At 42.3% G+C, this 22,641-nt stretch overlaps 1 protein-coding gene across 3 annotated transcripts in view; it reads left to right on the forward strand.

Moving 5' to 3' along the window:
- Positions 1 to 22,641, forward strand: part of Gask1b (golgi associated kinase 1B) — a 61,795-nt gene that overhangs the window by 2,715 nt on the left and 36,439 nt on the right. For all 3 annotated transcript variants that reach the window (XM_006501984.4, XM_006501985.2, NM_133187.3), the window contains one exon: positions 21,391 to 21,605. In XM_006501984.4, coding sequence (XP_006502047.1) covers positions 21,391 to 21,605 — 215 coding nt within the window. The remainder of the gene's footprint in view (positions 1 to 21,390; positions 21,606 to 22,641) is intronic.

Consider the following 22,641-nt stretch of genomic DNA (forward strand, 5'->3'; position numbering starts at 1 on the left):
TCTCTCTGAATTATTTTCCCCACCCATGTTTCCCATTTGGACAGCAGCAGCAGCAGTAGCGTCATTTTTCCATACGCGTGGCATTCTTCTATTTCCCAGTCTGGGGATATTAGAGTTCTAATGCACAGCTGTGCTGGGCATGTGAGGGAAAGCCCACACTGCAATCTTTGCTCTCCGTTTCTCTCTGTGCACTTTTTCGTGGCATGTTAAATCTAATTAAAACTAGTGACAGTTTGCACGATGACAGGAAGCCAGGGTACAGAGCTTGCTGACAGCCTTGCATAGAACCTTACAGGTTTCTATGGAAACTTCCTTCCTAGGATGGTTTAAAGAGTAAGGGGTTGGGGGGTGGGGCATAGAAATGATGTCTCAGTGGTTAAGAGCACTCAGTGCTTTTGCAAATCACACACACACACACACACAGACACAGACACACACACACATACACACACAGGGTGTTTCACAACCGCCTGTAATTCATGGGTATCCAACACTGTCTTCTGACCTCTGTTGGCATCAGGCATGAGTGTGGTACACATCCACATATGAAGACAAACACTTCTATGCATAAAATAAAGATTAAATATTCTAAAAATTAAGAGGAAAGTGGTTATCTTTCCTCAGCAAATAGTCTTTGTCAGAGGCTCAGACAGAACTGACCACATGAGAGCTAACTCTTTTACCTCGACTGTCACCAATGGACTCAGCCTCTTTAATAAATAAAGAGCATAAAAATCATAGGTGCATTTAGAGTGTAGACTAACTAGCCATGTGACTTCTTCAAGCTTCACTATTTACAGAGCCCCATGTGTCCTCCTGTAACACAAAGGTTGTGTCTAGGGCATGTGGCCACTAACTGAAGTACAGCTTTGCAGTGCTGGTCTATGGAAATGATCTTGCCACACAGAGGATACTCTCTGAATGAGAATGCCATGTCGGGGTTGGAATCTGAAGTACACTCAGTCAGTGACTTGTGTTGCAATGTAGAACCACCCAGGCTGAAATGTTAGAGCATCTCTCTTCAGCTGTGCAATGGCAATACTGTCCACCTCATGAAGTTGCTGGTAGCTTACACATAGACAGCAGTTCTTGGCACCAACCAAACCTTCAATAAGCGCTGGCTATTGCTGTTATTCCACTGAGTGAGCCAAGTACCAAGTTCCCTGAGTTGCTTTGGGCCATCAACCCTCAAAGGTCATTTTCTCTTATGAACAAACTAGCAATAGAACTCTTCTAGTTTGACTGTGCCTATTTTGTGCCAGAATTCCTCTTGGACATTTGATTCTGTTCCCTGGGTTTCTAGAATATCAAAACCCCTAAAATTCAGTTTGAAGAAGTCTCTGGCATGGTCCTCGCTCCAGCCATATCCAAGTGGCGGTTGAAATAAATGAATAGAGTCACAGCCGCGGCTCAGTGTGATGAGTTCAAGAGTAGGATTTTGTATCAGATGGCTTCAGTGGTTGTTCTTGCTTCAATATCTCTTCCCTTCAGTGTTTTAGAGTCATGAAGTCAGGTCAGCTTCCTCAGGAGCATATGTATGGACTCACGTGTGCATCATTTCATACAGGTGTTTTGTTACAGTGAGGTAGGTGACAAGAACAGGCCAGTTCCAGCATGCAACGAACATTCTCAGGTTTCCCCTTCCTATGTTGCTTTTTTTCTCCTGATTTCTGTTGGGTGTGAATTTCCCTGTCGGGACCACCTATTCTGGTAACTCAGTTTTACGTGAGCAGTGTCTGAGCTCTGAAAGAGATCCAGCTCATTCTATATAATCCTATTGTGTTATCTCTCCCTTCCCACTGTCTCTGTGTCTGGGAGGCAGCAATGTTTCTTGTATTTTTTATTGTGTTCGAGCCCACTGGAGTGTATAGCATACCGTAGACACTCATGGAATGAACACATTGAATGAATGCAGGGGTTCCTTCTTGCCTTGTTTCTTTGATGCTTGACGGCAAATCCGTACCTGCCTCCAGTTTCTAATGCTAGGGACTAATAAAAATTAGTATTTTTATCCTAAATCCAGGCTGGGATTCATCTGGAAGGACTTCACAAAAAGTTTACTGTGGAGGCTAATGACAAATGTTCCTGGTAGCCTTGTTACAGCACAAATAATTAGGCTTGTAGATGTATTATGCTGAGGACGATCAGCATGGCATGTTGATATCAGGCTAGCATGATTTAATGATGGGTTTTCTATAGGCAGAACAATATGATTTGTTTAAGGGGTATGGTTTGGTCTAGAAATCTTTTTATATGGAGGAGAGAGCAGGTAGTTAGCACATCTTGTATGCATGTAGTGTGTCTTAAGGGCTGTATCTATTCTTTGACTTTTACTTGTATTTATGAAAATACATTTATGTCTCGAGCAAGGAAGATAGTTTGTATGAGGTGCAGAGTTAAGCATTTGGGTTATCTCCCTGACTATCCAAGACTCTTACACAGTTGGCATTAAAAAAAAAAAGACAAAACACCTTAATGTGAGATGAAAGACACGTCTGTTTAGAGTCATAATAGGAGAATGAATTCTTGAGACCATAAGGAATAAAGACTCTATTTTCTCTGGTTTTCTTTCTTTCTTTTTTTTATTAGATATTTTCTTTATTTACATTTAAAATGCTATCCTGAAAGTTCCCTATACCCTCTCCCCGCCCTGCTCCCCTACTCATTCACTCCTGCTTCTTGGCCCTGGCATTCCCCTGAACTGGGGCATATAAAGTTTGCAAGACCAAGGGGCCTCTCTTCCCAGTGATGGCTGACTAGGCCATCTTCTGCTACATATGCAGCTAGAGACACGAGCTCTGGGGGGGGGGTACTGGTTAGTTCATATTGTTGTTTCACCTATAGGGTTGCAGACCCTTCAGCTCCTGGGTGCTTTCTCTAGCTTCTCCATTGGGGGCCCTGTGTTTCATCTTATAGATGACTGTGAGCATCCACTTCTGTATTTTCCAGGCACTGGCATACCCTCACAGGAGACAGCTATACCAGGGTCCCTTCATCAAAATCTTTCTGGCATATGCAATAGTGTCTGGGTTTGGTGGCTGATTATGGGATGGATCCCCAGGTGGGGTAGTCTCTGGATAGTCCATCCCTTTGTCTTAGTGCCAAACTTTGTCTCTGTAACTCCTTTCATAGGTATTTTGTTCCCTATTCTAAGGAGGAATGAAGTATCCACCCATTGGTCTTCCCTCTTCTTGATTTTCTTGTGTTTTGCAAATTGTATCTTGGGTGTTCTATGTTTCTGGGCTAATATCCACTTATCAGTGAGTGCATATCTAATGACTTCTTTTGTGATTGGGTTACCTCACTAAGAATCATATCCTCCAGATACATCCATTTGTCCAAGAATTTCATAAATTCATCATTTTAAATAGCTGAGTAGTACTCCATTGTGTAAATGTATCACATTTTCTGTATCCATTCTTCTGTTGAGGGACATCTGGGTTCTTTCCAGCTTCTGGCTATTATAAATAAGGCTGCTATGAACATAGTGGAGCATGTGTTCTTATTACCAGTTGGAACTTCTTCTGGGTATATGCCCAGGAGAGGTATTGCTGGAATTATGTCCAATTTTCTGAGGAACCTCCAGACTGACTTCCAGAGTGGTTGTACAAACTTGCAATCCCACCAGCAGTGGAGGAGTGTTCCTCTTTCTCCACATCCTCGCCAGCATCTGCTGTCAACTGAATTTTTGATCTTAGTCATTCTGACTGGCGTGAGGTGGAATCTCAAGGTTGTCCTTTACTGCTTTTAATATTCTATCTTTATTTAGTGCATTTGTTCTGATTATTATGTGTCAGGAGGAATTTCTTTTCTGGTCCAGTCTATTTGGAGTTCTGTAGGCTTCTTGTATGTTCATGGGCATCTCTTTCTTTAGGTTTGGGAAGTTTTCTTCTATAATTTTGTTGAAGATATTTGCTAGCCCTTTAAGTTGAAAATCTTCATTCTCATCTACCCCTATTATTTGTAGGTTTGGTCTCCTCATTGTGTCCTGGATTTCCTGGATGATTTGAGTTAGGATCTTTTTAAATTTTGCATTTTCTTTGATTGTTGTGCCCATGTTCTGTATGGAATCTTCTGCACCTGAGATTCTCTGTTCCATCTCTTGCATTCTGTTGCTGATGCTCGCATCTATGGTTCCTGATTTCTTTCCTAGGGTTTCTATCTCCAGAGTTGTCTCCCTTTGGGTTTTCTTTATTGTTTCTACTTCCCTTTTTAGGTCTTGGATGGTCTTGTTCAATTCCATCACCTGTTTGGTTGTGTTTTCCTGTAATTCTTTAAGGGATTTTTGTGTTTCCTCTTCAAGGACTTCTACCTGTTTAGCAGTGTACTCTTGTATTTCTTTAAGTGAGTTATTAATGCCCTTCTTAAGGTCCTCTACCAGCATCATGAGATATGATTTTGAATCCGAATCTTGCTTTTCGGGTGTGTTGGGGTATCCAGGACTGGCTGAGGTGGGAGTGCTGGGTTCTGGTGATGGTGAGCGGTCTTGATTTCTGTTGGTAAGATTCTTACATTTGCCTTTCGCCATTTGGTAATCTCTGGTGTTATTTGTTATAATTGTCTCTGGCTGGAGCCTGTTCCTCCTGTGATTCTGTTAGCCTCTGTCAGCTGTCCTGGAAGTCCAGCTCTCTTCTGAGTCTCAGTGGTCAGAGTACTCTCTTCAGGCAAGCTCTCCTCTGGCAGGGAAGGTGCACAGATATCTGGCTTTCAGACCTGCCTCCTGGCTGAAGATAAAGACCCGAAATAGGGCCTGTCCCAGATAATGGGTTGCCTCTGCAGTCTGAGCGTTCACCTGCACAGACTGGTCTCCGAGGGACCCAAGACACAAGATGGTTCCCTCACATGCTCTGGAGGTCGGAGCCCTCCCAGGTGGTCACCTCTCCTCTGGTGGGGAAGGTGCCCAGATGTCTGCAGCCTAAAACAGGGCCTGTCTCAGAAGCTGTGTAGTTTCTGTAGTCTGCTCGCTCACCCTCCGTGGTCCGCATTCTCAACTGCACAGACTGGTCTCAGAGGACCTGGGAGTCAAGATCTTTCTCTGTATTTTTATCCTAAGTTTTCAAATCTTTCTAGATTTCACCAATCAGCTTCTTTAAACACATCCTTTAAGGGGCCACAAGGCATCTCTTTTTCTCTCCATATATGTAACAATCAGAATCCCAGTCATTGAATACAGTATCACAGGTGACCAACACTCATGCACACATACAGGCTGTAGAAACCTCTTCTCTCGAGGGAATAGCAGTGTCTTAGTCAGGGTTTCTATTCCTGCACAGACATCATGACCAAGAAGCAAGTTGGGGAGGAAGGGGTTTATTCGGCTTACATTTCCATACTGCTGTTGATCACCAAAGGATGCAGGACTGGAACTCAAGCAGGTCAGAAAGCAGGAGCTGATGCAGAGGCCATGCAGGGATGTTCTTTACTGGCTTGCTTCCCCTGGCTTGCTCAGCCTGCTCTCTTATAAAACCCAAGACTACCAGCCCAGAGATGGTCCCACCCACAAGGGGCCTTTCCCCCTTGATCACGAATTGAGAAAATGCCTTACAGTTGGATCTCATGGAGGCATTTCCTCAACTGAAGCTCCTTTCTCTCTGATAACTCCAGCTGTGTCAAGTTGACACAAAACTAGCCAGTACAATTGACCCCATGTCAACTTGACACACAAAAACATCACTAGTAAGCCTCAACCCTTACAATCTTATTCATCCCCAAGATCTAAATAACTTTAAAAGTCCCACAGCCTTTACATATTCTTAAAATTTCAATTTCTTTAAGGTATCCATCTTTTTTAAAATCCAAAGTCTTTTTACAATTAAAAGTCTCTTAACTGTGGGCTCCACTAAAACAGTTTCTTCCTTCAAGAGGGAAAATATCAGGGCACAGTCACAATCAAAAGCAAAAGTCAATCTCCAACTGTCCAATGTCTGGGATCCAACTCACGATCTTCTGGGCTCCTCCAAGGGCTTGGGTCACTTCTCCAGCCATGCCCTTTGTAGCACACGCATCATCCTCTAGGCTCCAGATGCCTGTACCCCACTGCTGCTGCTGCTCTTGGTGGTCATCTCATGGTACTGGCATCTCCAAAACACTGCATGACCCCTTCAGTCCTGGGCCTTCAATTGCAACTGAGGCTGCACCTTCACCAATGGCCTTCCATGGCCTCTCACAGTACCGAGCCTCAGCTGCTTTGCGTGACCCCTTCATGCCTTCAAAACCAGTACCACCTGGGTGACCCTTACATATTACCAAGTCCCGCTGCAGCAGGAGTACAACCTTGGCCATATCTGGAACACAGCCTCTTTGTGCTTTCAGAAAACACTTCCCAGAAGATGTCACCTCAATGATGCTGGTCTCTTCTTAATCACCGCTAATTTCTTAGCTCCAGCTAACCAGCATCAATAGTCCCAGTAATGCAAAGTTTTTGCTTTGGTAGTTCTGGTATCTTGTTAATCACAGCTGATTCTTCAGCCCCAGCTAACCAGAACCACAGAATCTTCACAATCAAAACAGCAATGGCCCTGAAAAGAGTCTTTAATTTCCCCTCTGAAATTTCACACACCAGAGCTCCATCTTCTGCAGTGTTCTCAACATATTCTTCCAAGCTCCTACACGACATCCGACAGAGCTCTTAACAACGGATGGATCTTCAAGCCCAAAGTTCCAAAATCCTTCCACAGTCCTCCCCAAAACATGGTCAGATTGTCACAGGAATACCCCACTCTGCTGGTACCAATTTGTCTTAGTCAGGGTTTCTATTCCTGCACAAACATCATGACCAAGAAGCAAGTTGGGGAGGAAGGGGTTTATTCGGCTTACATTTCCATACTGCTGTTGATCACCAAAGGATGCAGGACTGGAACTCAAGCAGGTCAGAAAGCAGGAGCTGATGCAGAGGCCATGCAGGGATGTTCTTTACTGGCTTGCTTCCCCTGGCTTGCTCAGCCTGCTCTCTTATAAAACCCAAGACTACCAGCCCAGAGATGGTCCCACCCACAAGGGGCCTTTCCCCCTTGATCACGAATTGAGAAAATGCCTTACAGTTGGATCTCATGGAGGCATTTCCTCAACTGAAGCTCCTTTCTCTCTGATAACTCCAGCTGTGTCAAGTTGACACAAAACTAGCCAGTACAAGCAGCCTCCATTGTGACCATGGCTCACTGAGTGTCACTTCACACCAAGCGCCATGTTGTTTTAAGAACTGGGTCTCCATTATCACATGAAGTCCACATAAAATCTTTTGGAAGTGTTCTCAAGTCACAGGACTTTGGAACTCCATAATAGGAAGTTGATGAATATGAAGATAGAAGGCCAGAATTTTTTTCAAAAGCCCATGGATATAAACTAATATGAAAGGGATTGTGTAACATTCCTAGGGAGATACAAAGAAGACCCCCGAATGGCTTGCCCACTCTTGGTCTCCCAGTAGAAGCTATCCATTGATCCAGTCTAGTGATAAGAGAGCCCCAACTATCAACACATCTCACATCACCATAGGTTTATGCACTGAAATTAGAAGTGCACTTAATACAGCTAACGTAGGCCATTGTCATTCAGCCTGTCCCACCTTAAGCATGATCAGGTAACTCCCAGGAGTATTTGTACTAGACTATAGCTGGGCAAAATCGTCTACCACCAAGCTTGTTTTATAATAAAGACTCATATACACACAGAGATGTGTATTTGATGAGATGTAAAACACAATATCCAAATAATACCTGCAATATAGTATGCTGGAGGTTGTTGGTTGTCCATGGTCACAGTCAGATGGCTAACTGGGGCTCAGTGCTGTCACTTGGCATTGCTAGAAAGCATCATCACATACTAGTCCAGGCTAGCATCAGAGGCTAGTCCAGGGAAACATAAAAACTCAGAATTTTAGATATGATTTCTACAGAGTACTCTCACACCATCATAAAGTTGAAAAGTTGTAAATTAATTTGAGCTACAGGTACAGGGACTGTCATTATAGAGTATCTTCAGCAAGTATTTTTCAAGGTTAAAAAATTAAATTATATGTATATGTGTATTTGAGTATTTGGCTTATGCATGTGGATGTAGTGTCCTCAGAGTTCAGAGCAGGGCACTGGATCCCCTGGAACTGGAGTTACACATGGTTTTGAGCTGCCTGATATACTTGCTGGGATTGGAGTTCTTTCCCAAAAGTAATATGCTCTTGTAACTACTGAATCATCTCTCCAGACCTGTCTTCACAATTTTAAAAATTGATAAGAGAAATAGTGATTCAATCATCACAGAATTATTAGCTCAGATTACTCTTGGACTGGTTCTTGGCTTTAGGATGATATGTTTTAAATGAATCTCTTTAAGTATAAAAATATGTATTTGAAATCCATGGACTTGCCAATACTTATCCTCAGCTACTTTCTGGAATGCTGCAAAGCTATTCTAGAAAAGGAAAAGAGTGTGTACGGGAAAGTTTGTAATTAGGTAGGGAATTTCAGAAGCACGCCAATGTACAGGATCTAGTCATTGTTAAGGACACAGATTTGTGTTCTATGTCTGTCTTCGAGGGAGGTCCAAAGCTAAAAGCAAAGCATCTTTTTAAAAGGACCCAGGTTTAGTCCCTCTTTAAGCCTTTAAGATTAAGAACTGTAAGTCCCTGATGGGGAGAAAGGGGTTGGCTGGACACCTGTGTAGGAAAAAGAGCAAACTACACAGTTGCTGCAGGCTAATAGATCTAACCTGTAAAACTGATTAGGCCCAACATGGCCAACTGGGATGATGCCTAAGAGTCCTTTACTAAAGGGCCTCGGGGTCCTTTATCAAGGTATCACCAACTGTGCACTTGCCCAACATGGACAAGGTCCTCCGTTCAATACTAAGCACCAGAAACAAATGAATAAAATAAAATATCAGTAATATCTGATATGTAGAATTGGTAATAAACATAAAGACAAGACATTCCATGTGCTGTAGCACTATGTGAGGTCTAAGTGTAAATTATTTGTAAATGCATCTTGCACTGTGACAAATGTGGGAAATCACATCTAAGGACAGAAAGTGGCAGAGAACCCCCTCCCGTTCCTGCCATTCCTTGCTTTTCTCTACCTTAATTATCAATGAATGATCTTTAAGTTTGTCTATGAAACCAGTGATCTAAAATCCCAAGGATCCACCCACATCTTGAGAAAACACCACCCACCCTTGTGTCTGTGGTACTGTCATTGCATCTTTAAAATAAAGGCCAACTTAGTTTTATAAAAAAAATGAATGAAATGTAACAGGATACTTTTTTACAGCAATATTCAACTTGTCATCTATAAAGACTTAGTGCTAGACGTAACACAGTATATAATAATGGTGTTTTAGCCATATACATAAGACAATTTACTACCATGCACTTGGAGTCATGATGCATTGGGGAATATCCATATGAAGATAGAAAAGCTGCCCACTGAGCCCCCATTTTATTTTAAATAGGGAAATTCTGAAGCTGTGTAAGGTTATAAATTTCTCCCCAAGCCAAATGGTTAGTGGTTAGTAAAGTTGGAACTTGTACCTGATTTTTCACAGGCTAATTCTTCCACAGATTGCTTCTGTAAACCAATCCTATGTTTTAAATACTATCTGGGACAGGTATGGGATAATGACCAAACTGTACCAATGTTTGCATGATAGCTTCTGATTGTGCTACTATTTATTTATTTATTTATTTATTTATTTATTTTTTAAGATCAACAATATTACTCTGACACTGTTTTCGCTAGGAGGAAAAAGTACTGATGTGTCACTGAGCATTGCTGTATTTATTTTTAAATGGAAGCTAAAATTCTGATATTTAACAGATTTTCTTGTTTGGTTTGAACAACCTTGAGCAGGAAAACATGGTTGAACACGTTAGTTTGTTTTCTGTCTCTCTTTTCTCGTGCAAGATTCTCAAGTTATTGCAAAGGGCATCAGGTACACATGGTGTTGGGTCAATATATTCAGACAACTTTTTGAAAAAAAAATTAAAAATTTTAATATAGGGTAAGACAAAGCAGACTATGACCATGTGAAAGTCAATGCATTTAAGGAAGAAACTCAGGGCTGGCAAGATGGCTTAGCAGGTAAAGGCATTTGCTGTTAGTCCTGATGACCTGGGTTGGATCTCTAGAGCTCACATGGTGGAAGGAGAGAAACACTGCCTGAAAGCTGTCTTTTATCCTCAACAAGAATGCTGGCATGTTCTCTCCCACAAGAATGAGTGAATGAGTGAGTGAATGAGTGAAAAGAGAGAGAGATAAAATGATAGATAGATAGATAGATAGATAGATAGATAGATAGATAGATAGATAGGCAGACAGATAGACAGATAGATGGATAGATGATAGACGAATGACTGGAAACCAGTGCCATCTGACCTCTGAATTAGGAGCTTTGCCAAAGCTCCCCTCGAGTCTGCACGTTTCTGTGAATGGGTCTCGGGAACACCATGTGGGTAGCGTTTAAGCATCCTGCTATTTTTCATACCCAGCATGGAAGATGCATTATGTATGCTTTATTTTTAGGATGCTGTTTTATTGCCATGGAGCTGTCATACTGAATTAAGGTAGGCTAGTTCCAAGAATTCTGTGCAGCGAGCTGCTTCGATGACAAACTACAGGCACCCCACAAACCTCCATTTAAATTCATTGTGGATCCCAAGTCGCTCACTGTTTCCCAACTTGCATTGCCTCTTCTTATTACAGAGCAGGAGAAATATATTGTGTGCTTGCTTTCTGTCCTTTCAACTTTCCCGAGGAAACCTTGGGAGCCCGAGCTGCTGGTGTTATCTGCCAGGGTGGAAAGATGGCAGCGTTGCTTTTACTGTTGTTTCAGGGGTCAGGTAGGGATTGAATCCATTGGCTTGGAGTTCTGGCAATGCCTCCCCAATTTGAAACACACACTGGTTCTGATTCCTACAAACCCTTGGCACGTCTGCAAGCTTTCTTAAAATATTTATTTAGGAGTGCACAATCATGGTTTATTGTTGAAATTTCTGCTCAAAAGCACATTCTGTTCTTTATCAGATGAGCCCCAGGGCTATTTCTTTAGCAATCAAACTGAGCTGGCCAGCTTAATACTTGCATTCATTTGGGGACAAAATTGTACTGAGCGTCCCTCCCAAGCATCACTGGCTGGCTGCAGTGTCCCCTTGTTTGCCCACTACATACCTTCACAGATACACTGGAGACCTGGCAACCTTCTGCTATGCATCTGGAGTGTCTTCCTTGATCTCACAGTGGGCTAGGACAGGAGCAACAATGAGTGGTTGTTATGGTATTCACACTGTAAACCTGTGCCTCAACTCCATGCAAATCTACTCCTCTGTTAGGACTATATTTATCTGTATTCCTTTAACAGATGTTTACTGATCACCCATGTTTTACTGGACACCCTTCCAGTCCTTGGGGCTACATCCCTGTATAACATAGCCCAGGGGAGCTATCCTTGTGGACCTGACATCACTCAGTCTTGTGAGAGTGACTCTTACTGCCATTAATTGCAGGTTTTAAGCAACATCCCCCTGACCTCATGGCCATTACCCTGCTCTCTCTGGACTGATGTGTTGTAGCTCTGGGTTGGTGGAAGGAATGCACAGGCTCAGTAGGACCAGACAACCTTTCCTTCCTTAGTTAAGGGTCAATGCTTATGACTTCAGCACTATTTGCCTGTAATGAGCTCCATCTATTGGCACTGAATTTGTCTGTGAAGGACTGTCCCAGAACTGGGGCAGGGAATAGGACTTCCCTATTTAATAGCCATTCAATTCAAATAGCAGTGTAGCTGAGGGTGAATACTGGCACTATCTACTGCCTGGGTTTGATTCCAGATCCAATAACTTACTGATCTTTATTTTTTATGAGCATAATAATGATGATCTGAATATATATACATTTATAATAATATTTAGCCTGGCCTTGTCACTAAAATTATCTCTAGATATTCTCAAATATTTATAATAGGGCCCACTGCATACTTATAATAAATGTAACCTTTTATTTTCATCTAGTTTCTAAGCTGATTTAGCATCCTGCAGTTTGCTTTTTAGATTGTCATAGTTTCTCTAACTTTACTTGAGTTAAGTAAATGGGCACCCACAATTAATTCAAGGCGAGTCCTGTAGCTGGCTATGGCTGATACCTTTTATTTATTTATTTATTTATTTATTTATTTATTTAAAAAATTTTTGGAACTGAGAGCGCTTTCCATTCACTATCTCATGTGTATGTATAAGAGTATCATACACATGATTCCCTTGTGGTACTGATTCCCTGTGAAGAAACTGAAGCTTAAAAGTTAACACAGGTTTCCGGATGCTGCATAGAGCAGCTGATACAGATGTGAGCTGGGAGACGTCAGTAGCCTGATCCTTCATCATCCTGCCTTGCTGCCTTGGCGATCAGTCATGCCACAGGAGGGCCTCCAGTGGTTGTATCCCCATTCCTCAGCCATCCAGATTGTAACCTGCTTTCAGCAGTCTAACTGTCCTGTCTCTCCTGAGGATGGCCCCATGCTTTCCCAGTACTAGTCTCATATCAATGTACTGGTGTCAGTAGGTGTGCGTGTATGCGTGAGGGTTTCCACCCCTCCTTTCTTGTTCCAGAGTCCTGTAGCATCACGGATGCGCGAGAGTCAAGCGCTAGTTGGCACAGAAAGCTTTGCCCGTTTCCCAGCTCCTTTTCTCAAGTTTCTCCCTAATCCTTCTCATTCATTTTCAGGGGGATCTTTGGAATCGAGGATTCCTGGGGTCTCACAGCAGCGGCATTTCTGTTCTGAGTCCATTAGCCATGTCTTAGAACACACGAGTTATACAAGGACATTGGGGGATTACGAAACAAATCATTCATGTGTTCCAGTTGTTTTTAGGTTCATTTAGTTTGTGTGATGTGTGTGTGTCTCAGAGGACGACTTCCAGCGGTTGTTTCTCTTTCACAATGTGATCCAAGGCTCAAACTCAGGTCATCTGGTGTGCACTTTAACCCATTTAGCCATCTTGCTGGTCCAGAACGGTCTCTTAGAAGTCACTGTGGGTAGAGCAGGAGCTGGGATCGGTGTGGAAAGGCAGACAGTCTCAAAGGCTTGTGAAGGCAGCCTGTCCTCAGGAAAATGCGGGTAGTTTTGAACTGGAGATTGGGGCTGGAGGAATGAATGAAGCGGGACAAGTTTGCCATAGATGGACAGTATGTCCTTTTTCCTGTGAGGACCCTGAGCTTTGTCTTCAACATTCGGGGGATGGGGAGTTACTGAGGGATTTAGGGAAGTGAATGATATGATTGGGCTTACATTACAAGGCTGCCAGAAACTCATGACTCCTTTAACCGCATGAACCCCAACACTCCCCAGACTAGGTTATGTAAAGGCAAGGAGAACTTTACCTCCCAAATATGGTTTTTTGAATCTTTGTAGAGCCTGGCACCCTTACCATAGCCCCATCACTTTGGGAAGCCAATTTGATTTCTGTGGCGCTTTTTCTGTTTTTTTTTTTTTTTTTTTTTGAGACAGGTCTCTAAAACCCTGTCTGTCCTGGAACTCACTATGTAGACCAGGTTGGCCTCAAACTCAAGAGATCCACCTGCCTCTGCCTGCTGAGTGCTGGCATATTGGCATGTGCCACCACACCCAGCACTGATTCCTGCATTTTAAAATAAACACCAAGACAAGAAGAATCTAGTTTGCTTGGGCAAGTCATGTTGGACAAGTCACATGGCTTTCTTCCCTGTTCCCAGGCTGCACACTCCCCTGAGCAGTTAATCAGCAATGAAACACTGGGACGAACTGAGCTCTGTTCAACCCAGAGAATATTTGAATACACAAACAGACTTGGTTTTTTGTTCTTTGTTTTTTCCTTGCAGAAGTGGCCTAAATTACCTAGAAATCTAATGCCTCTTTAATTGTAGTTTTAGTTGATAATTCTGTATACTTTTGGGTTATCATTAGATATATAATATAGATACATAATATATAATTGATAAATACTCTTAATGTGGCATGGTAGGCTAATTAAACCTATCACTTCAGACACTTGGTATTTCTTAATAATAAAAACATTTTAGCTGTTCTTTTAAAGCTAGTTTGAGACACACGATGCATTTTGATTTTGGTCACCACTCTGTGCAATAGATCATGACTTTTTAAAAGCGTTCTCTATCTCTCTCACACATGCATGCGCATGGCAGTGTTCTCACCCCTATGCTCCAGATGCCTTGTGCCTTCCTCTGTTGCTTTCCATGGCGCTCTTCTGAGACAGTGTGGAGCCTGGTGCTCATTGTCTTGGGTAGACTAGCTGGGTCTACCTAACCCTGCCCCCACCTCTAACCCCACTCACAGCACTAAAGCTGGAGGCACATGAGGTGGCCACACCCAGAATTCAGGTCCTTAGGCTTGTGCAGCAAGCGCCTTATCCCCTGAGCCATCTCCCCTGTCACGAGATCATTGAATCTTCTGGTCCCAGCTAACTGAGACTTGGCATTCTTTTTGTCATCATATGCCCCCAAGTCGTCTAGCTATTCTTCCTAGACTCAAGCAACAAATGTTTGTTCTAAGAGTTCAGGTATTTTAGTGTCTACGTATGGGATTGTGTAGCATCTGTCTTTGTCTTTCTGTCTTGCTTTGCTCAGGCCTCCTGTTTCTTCATGATGTCCTGTGTGCCAGCATTTCTGGTTCAGACTGAATAGGACTCCCTCGTGCCATCATGCGGGTTGTCTCCACTGCTTGGCTGTGGTGAAGCATGCCTCAGTAACCATGTGAGCGTAGACTTCTCTGTGCAGTTCTGGTTTCAGTTCCCTGGAGAGCATCTAGGAGTTGGGTGATAAGAGTTGTATATTTTCTTTCATTACTTTAAGGACCTTGCAAACAGTTTCCCACAATGCTAGATTAATTTCCCTTTTCACCAACAGTGTCTGAAGTTTCTCCTTTCTCCAGGATTTTGCCAGGAGATTTTTTTTTCTTTTTTGGATTTTTCAAGACAGGGTTTCTCTGTGTAGCCCTGGCTATCCTGGAACTCACTCTGTAGACCAGGCTGGCCTCGAACTCAGAAATCTGTCTGCCTCTGCCTCCCAAGTGCTGGGATTAAAGGCGTGAGCCACCACTGCCTGACATAATAGTCATTCTAATAGATGTATAGTGATGTCATTCTGTTCTTCAATTTACATATAAATCTATTTCCAAGACAAATCCTGAACTCCACCTCTTGGTTAGTTTTATAGCATCTACACATATGGAAACTACATAATCTTGTTTCTACCCTTTTTCCTTCAAAATAAACAATTACGCAAACTTTATAAAACCTTATGAAGATTTGTTCCCTTGTTAGACAGGGAACATTACACATTCCTTTTTGGGCTTCCCTCACACATGCTAGCTTGTCACAAGCTTCAAGCTGAGAGATCTCACCTGCCTGGTCCCTTCAGTCAAACTGTGTACATATAAGTAACATTATACAGATGGAGCAGGTTATATATAGGTTGTTTAGGAATGTATTTGTACATACATAAATCCGTGCAATAACAATTAATGAAAAACAGAGTCCATAAATTTGAAGAAGAGAGGGAGGGGTATATAGTAGAGTTTAGAGGGAGGAAAGAGAAGGGAAAATGTAATTATATTGTAATCTCAAATATAAAATTAAAAAATAGAAATAAGTGGAAAAATTGTACACACACACACACACACACACACGCACGTAACCTGAGAGTAAGAATTAGAGAGAGAGACAGAGAGAGAGACAGAAAGACACAGAGATACACAGAGAGACACAGAAAAACAGAGACACACAGTTAGAAAGAGGGACAGACAGAGAGACACAGAAAGACAGAGGGACAGACACACACAGAGAGTCAAAGAAACACAGAGAGATATGGAGACAGAGAGACAGAAAGGGACAGAGAGAAAGGGAGAGACAGAGACAGAGAGAGATGGAAAGAAAGGGAGAGACATAGTTGTTGAGAGAGAGAGAGAGAGAGAGAGAGAGAGAGTTGGGGGAGAGGGAGACACAGATAGAGATTGTTTGTAGTACTCTTGGGAATGCCAGGCAAAAGACCTACTAGTATGCTCAAGCCTCATTCCTGGCTATATTGAAATAAGGTCTCTTTCAAGAGCTCAGGCTAACTTTTAACCAGTAATATCAACTAGACTACCATGAACTCAAAATGCCCTTGCCTCAATTTCTGTATGTTCAAATGGGGTGGGCACCACATCCAGTCTACTACCTTTGAAAAGATTTATTTTCAAGTTACTTTTGTTTATGTGTACTCTTGAATACATATGTGTGTGTGACACCTGTGAGCGGGTACCCTTGGAGGCCAGAAGAGATAAGATCCTTGAAAACTGGAGTTGTAAGAGTTTTCGAGCTGCCAGATGTGGGTGACAGGAACTGGGCTCCCATTCTCCAAAAGAGCAGCAAGAACTAAATGATTGAGCCATCTTTCCAGCTCATACATTTATGTACACACACACACACTCCAAATCCTGCTTTTCGAGACACTGGAGAATAATGAAGTTAGTAGGACTTAACACGTTTGTGTACCTAGACACTTTGTACAAGGCCTTGGAGCAATATCCATGGACACCTTATTGCTTTTAGCAGTGGACAATCTGCTGTAGCATAAGGCTTTCTGTTGGTGACTTGTTGATGCTTGTGACGGAGCCCCATGGAATTTATTTCCTGCAATGAAGATGCTCCACCGGTTTTGACTGACCCATGCTTTGTTTTCAAGGTTCTGTGGAATTGTGTTTTGTGAAAGGCCCGATGCTGAACTCTTACTTCCTTTCAGTCTCATTCACAAGGAGCCTTGGAACTCAGCCCATTCGATAGAAAGGACTTTTGATTCGCAGCTCAGAACACTTTTTGCTTATTTTTGTCTGGTGATAAATACGGGCAGACATTCACACTCCACCAGCATGCTTGGCCTGCCCCTATGGTGTAGCAAAACCAGTCAGCCCTTAAAGGGAAGGGCATTTAATTCATGTAGACAAAGGAGATTGTGTAAAGCATACATTCTTGGTTAATTTTCATCTCCATCTTCCCCCAAAGAATGTCTTCTTTGTGCTGTTGAGTCAAAAGTGACTAAAGAGAACATCAAAATTCCGAGGAGATATTCAGACATTGGAAGAGAGGAGGTTTTACTGGCAAGTCTCATTTTTAAGACAGCTGTGTAACCTTTAATTCACACGGACATCACACATCTGTTAAAGGCTGCTTCCCACCACTCTTGACAGTTAGAATTTTATCTCTTCGCCATTAAGATTTCTCCAGAGAGCACAGCACTGTATCATCTTGACAAATCTGAATGGAAGGAGATGAACACCGCTCATTTCAAAAACCCTTCAGGGTGAGTGCGTTTAACCAGGCTCCTGTTTGCAGAGACCGTTTTCCCATCATCCCTTCCGATCTATCAATGCTCCTTTACTCCTCTTAAAAGCAGGATTTTATATAATGTGGGATTCTCCTCTCAGTGGCACTTACTGAGCTGGGATCTGCGTTTACACCGACAGATATTCTCACCCATTGGCTCACACACTCTTGGCTCTAATGGGAAGATGAACAGCAGGCGAGGAAAAGCAAGAGGCCTGTGATCCTCCACTCACCAACCAGGGAGCCTCAGATCACTGGCTTTCTCTGTTCTCTGGGAATCCCTTTCCCTAAAAAGCAGGGAAGAATAAGAATGTCTTTATGTTTTGCTGGGGAAACATGGACGGCCATGGAGAATAATTTATTGTGCCTATTTGCTTAATCACCTTTGGCAGTTTGAGAAATGATTTATTAGCTATCAGGATAGAGAGTGTATCCAATGACTGTGTGTGTGCCTGTAATCTCAGTATCCATGAAGCAGAGATGGGAGGAATGAAGAAGGTACAGGTCCAGCTCTGGCTACAGCAGGAAGTCTGCAGCTGGGTGATGGGAAGAAACCATGAGCTGTGGTGCTGCACACTTTTAATCTTAGCATCTAGGAGGCAGGAGCAGGTGATCTCTGAGTTTGAGGCCAGCCTGGTCTACACAGCAAATTCCAGGTCAACCTTGGCTATATAGTATGACCATGTTTCAAACCAACCAACCAACCAACCAACCAACCAACCAACCAACCAACCAAGCAACCAACCAACAACAGGAAAAACCACAAAAACCATCAAAGAATTTGATGACTTATAGAAGAGATTGATAAATTCGTGGGCATACAGCTTGTGGCAAAGATGGCCCAGTACCTATTTTGCTTTCATAAACTGATGTCTGCAATTTTACATGGCTGAAAAATAATAAAAAGGTTGACAATATTCCTATGACAATTGAAAATCATATGGAATCAGACTTTAGTATTTACAAGAAAAAAGCTCTGTTGACTTAGGCATGACCAGTTGTCCCTTTACAGTGTGCCACTGTGCCACTGAGCCAAGCATATAGCTGAATGGCTGTGGTGGTGACCACATGATGGCACAGGCCCAAATGTTTACTCACTGCTATTTGCATAGTATGCAGACCACTGGGCTACATTACTGCAGATTTACTGCATAATTACATCAGTGCTACTCAAATATTTAACTGTAGAATAAACATCCATACTATAATATTTAATGATACAATTATGAGAATCCACAAACTTCTATTTTTTCCTTTGTGTAATTTTTGCTTCTTTATCCTGTGAAAACTTTATGCTTCCTGAGAGCAAAAAGTTGGCACCTACTTGTTTACAATTTAGCTTTAGGCTCCAAAACACTACCTGGCATATAGCAGTTGCTCAGTAAGCAACAATGGTTGGGTAAAGGCTTATGTTTTATAAGACTGTTGGAGGTGCATGTGTAGAAACAGCTGCTATAAAAATCATCCTTAATTATGCATTTATGCTAAACACTAGGATGAGGGGTTTTATTTATTTGCTTTATTTTTTTCTTGCATTTTTATACGGCAACATAAAAATTTTACCTATTAGTTACAGGCATACACCGTATAATGTACAAATGAGGGTAAACCTATCTAACATGCTGGTCTTACAACAGTGGGGTGGCTACAGGTAACAATTATATGTTAAATATGCTCAAAAACCTTGAGGAAGGGAAGTCTGAATGTTTGCACCAGGTAGAGGTGATAAAAGTTTGAGAAAGAAATTTTTCTTTATACACAGTCCTATTTAATAATCGTGGAGTCTGTTTATGAAGATACATGATCAGCCCTGTGACATGGAGGAGGAAGAGGCAGGCAGGACTTGTCACTTGTTTAATGTCACTAGACAAGGAAGTCAGATTAGAGAGCAAGAGGTCTGTTGGGTCCCATAGTCTAAGTCTCAGTCATGAGTTAACCATGTTCTCTTCCTAAAAATTTGAAGCTATTTATTTATTCAAGTGAGAGTGAAGAGGGCAGGAAAACCTGAGAAAACAAAACAACCATTTGCCGTGGACAGCAGACAATTGGGTTTTTCTTCTCATATGTTCTCATGCAGAGTGTTCTTCATTGCCTAAAATGAGGAGACTTCTTTTTATTTAATTTTATAGTAAGGCATGGATGCTCTTAAATATGTGGAGAGAAGCAAGAAGATTTCTCTGACTTCTGTAGATCACTTCTTGCTCCTCCTGGCCATTGGGTTGTACAGGAAACAGCTTCCTGCCTGTTCTTGTAGTGACTGTCCTGTGGACATGCAGTATCAGGCTTTAGTTACCTTTGAACACTTCCTCGCTCTGAGATGAGAAGTGCTGTTGGTGAGTGGCCGTGTCCAGGATACTGGCTCACAGCCTCTCACAGTTCAGTTGTCCCATGTGCTTGTCTCAGAAAGTTGCATGATATTTTCTATTCATATTTGACCACACTGGCCCAGCTCATCTTCCTCATATGATAGACAGATCGTACACAAGTTTATTCTTTCTCTTTCTCCTTTTTAAAATCAGCACAGTATTTGGGATATACAAGATTGTCTAGCTCTTCTGTTTTAGAATTGAATTAGGTCTCAGGAGCCTCAACCACTTAGTAAAGAAATGAGGAGGAGGAGGAAAGAAACAGTAACTGATGATCTTTTGGGTCAGCTTGCGGGTCTTTCTTTCTCTTAACTGTGTGTCATTGACTGTGATGTACCTACTGTGTATAAAGCAAAGACCTTCCAAATGCTCTACCCGACACTATCAATGAGACGTCGGAGGAGTTTCCTTCGAGACAGGCTGGAGTGGGGGGCAATTAGAATGGTTGAATTAATGTGTTTAAACCGTTGGTGTGCCACCAACTTCCGAATGGGTCCAGCAGCTGTTTCCTGCAGATAAGAGCACTACAAGATTCAAGCAAGGGGGGTTGAGTTTCTAGCTAGGTGAGGAAAGTTGTAGATTTCAAACATCCCAGGCTGTTTCAAAGGGCTTTCCGAAATTCCTGGCATGTCTGGACACTCCCATCAGAATTCCTGAGGGCTCTTCTGTTCAGGCTTGTTCAGAATGAGTTAAGGGGGCTGCCTTCCTAGATGCTTGTAATTGAGTTGTTTTCTTCAAGAGCACTGTGCTGACTTTTGAATCATAAGTAACCCTGGCCATAACCATCTCTGGGACTTTGCTTGGATGAAATGGGGGCTTGCAAATGACAGTTCTGGTTTTAAGCCTGAACTGTTGTTCAATAGACTCCATCGAGGTCTTTCCTGTTGATGAGGATTCCACAGGGATGTATTATACTTTATTCAGCTGAGCAGTGAAATGGCGTTTCTATCCAGTGACTGAGATTTAAACAACTTTAGTGACATTTAAAAAAAATATCATCTATGCACATGCAGTTGAAGAAGTGACATTTGCTTAAAGACACCTTGTGAGGCTATGTGTGAATGTGTGACCACCTTCCCAAGAGCACTGCTGTGCTCACACTCTTCTATCAGAAGAGAAAAACAGAAACCAAAGCAGTCTTTTTCCTGCTTTCCTTCTTTGGTGACTCCAGAAATTGATGCGAAGCATCCATTTTCTCTTTTGAATCTGGGACTTCTAAAAATTCTCCCCACCCCTGGCATGCTGATGTAGCCTCAGAAAATCAGACAGCTGTTATTACAAACAGAGACCGCTCTGCTCAGACCTTGAATAGACAATTATAAATGTCTGGATTCTTTCCTTTCTTGTGGCGGCTGCTTTTTTAGATGTGGAGTAAAACCACACTAAACCAGAGGATGCTTGAGTAGTAGTTAGGAGCCTGTTCTTGCCACATCCATAAATCTTGTTAAATTTTCTTTTACTGTCTACAGTAACTTTCCACTTCATAAGACTTATAACTGACCAGGAGTGTCATTTATATAAAAGTCTTAAAACTTGTGAAGACACAGGGACCTTGGAATTTGGTTACAAAATGTCCCACGCCCGACAGGTGAGAGAGGACGTGAATTAGTGAGTGATCTGCCCAAGGACATTTGCTATTCAATGCAGCAGCATGCTGAGTGAACTATTTGCTTTCTGATTCTGTAGATGGCCGACCTCGCCCTATCATTCTCTGGGACTCATCTCTAGCATCTGCAAGCAATGATAGCCATTCCTCTGTTAAGATCACCTGGGGAACTTATCAGCGGTTGCTAAAACAGAAGTGCTGGCTGAATGGCCGGGTTCCCAGACCTGAGTGGGACTGCACTGAAATCCATCACCACGAGTGGTCCAAGATGGCTCTCTTTGATTTTTTGTTACAGGTAAGTTTATCCAATCTCCTGTGGCTTCCTAAGACTTGTTGTAAGGCCTCAAAGGAAACTTCAGCATCTGGAGTGTCTACAAGGTTGTAGTTTTAAGTTACCATATTGCTAAATTGTTATTGGGAGAGAATTTAGAACTGAAAAGTCTTAGAACATATATAAAAACATCCTCCTTTTTTGTTAGTATGTGTGTTTGACTGGAAAGAAGGAAACAGACAGGAGTGGAAACAGAATCCTCCGAGGTTATAAGTCCAGTCTAATGTACATGACCCTCTGTTTCAAAAACAAAACAAAACAAAAAATGTAGAGAAAACACTAGCTTAGTCACCGTCTAAGGAATGAACTGTTGACCTAGAGAATGGCCTTTGGTGTTAGTGATGCAGAGTTGATAGTGAAGACTAAGCCAGTGGGCAGGCCATTTAGTGGAGCAGAGAGGCAGACAACAGTCACCTGGTATTGTTACCTTGAACAACGTTTGAGTTCAGTTCTAAGGTATAGACAGGTTATGTGTTATGTATGTATTATCTCATTTGTAAGCTTAATCAATACAGGAAGGCTGTGAAATAAGCCCCCTTTATATTGCATATAGGGGAACCGAGGCATGGAAAGTATATGTATTTTGACAGCTTCCTTGCAAGCTGACAAATGAGCCCACTGCAGAATGACTAGTGCTAGTAAAGTCAGGAAATCCTTGGGTCTGACACATGTGAACTGCACACGTAGGACAGAGCCACTGGTATCCACTTCACACTTCTTTGCATCTCTAGTTGCATTGGGGGTGATACAGCAGCGTTCTGGAGAATGCTTCTGATGGTGTCTTTGTCTCTGACATGGAACCCTAACCTCAGAATCTCCAGTCTTCCTATTGGCTGCTAGCAAACCTGATGAATATTTGCCTTAGAAGGATATGTGATTTTAGTATTTTGGTAAGGATGAAAATAACCCCTACAGAGTTAAGATACATTTGTTAACCACGTTAACAAGTGTAACCATTAGTGTCCCACAGGACTTGAAGGACAGCTCCATGACAGAGTGC

Source organism: Mus musculus, chromosome 3 (assembly GCF_000001635.26).
Source record: "Mus musculus strain C57BL/6J chromosome 3, GRCm38.p6 C57BL/6J".
Lineage (NCBI taxonomy): Eukaryota > Metazoa > Chordata > Mammalia > Rodentia > Muridae > Mus > Mus musculus.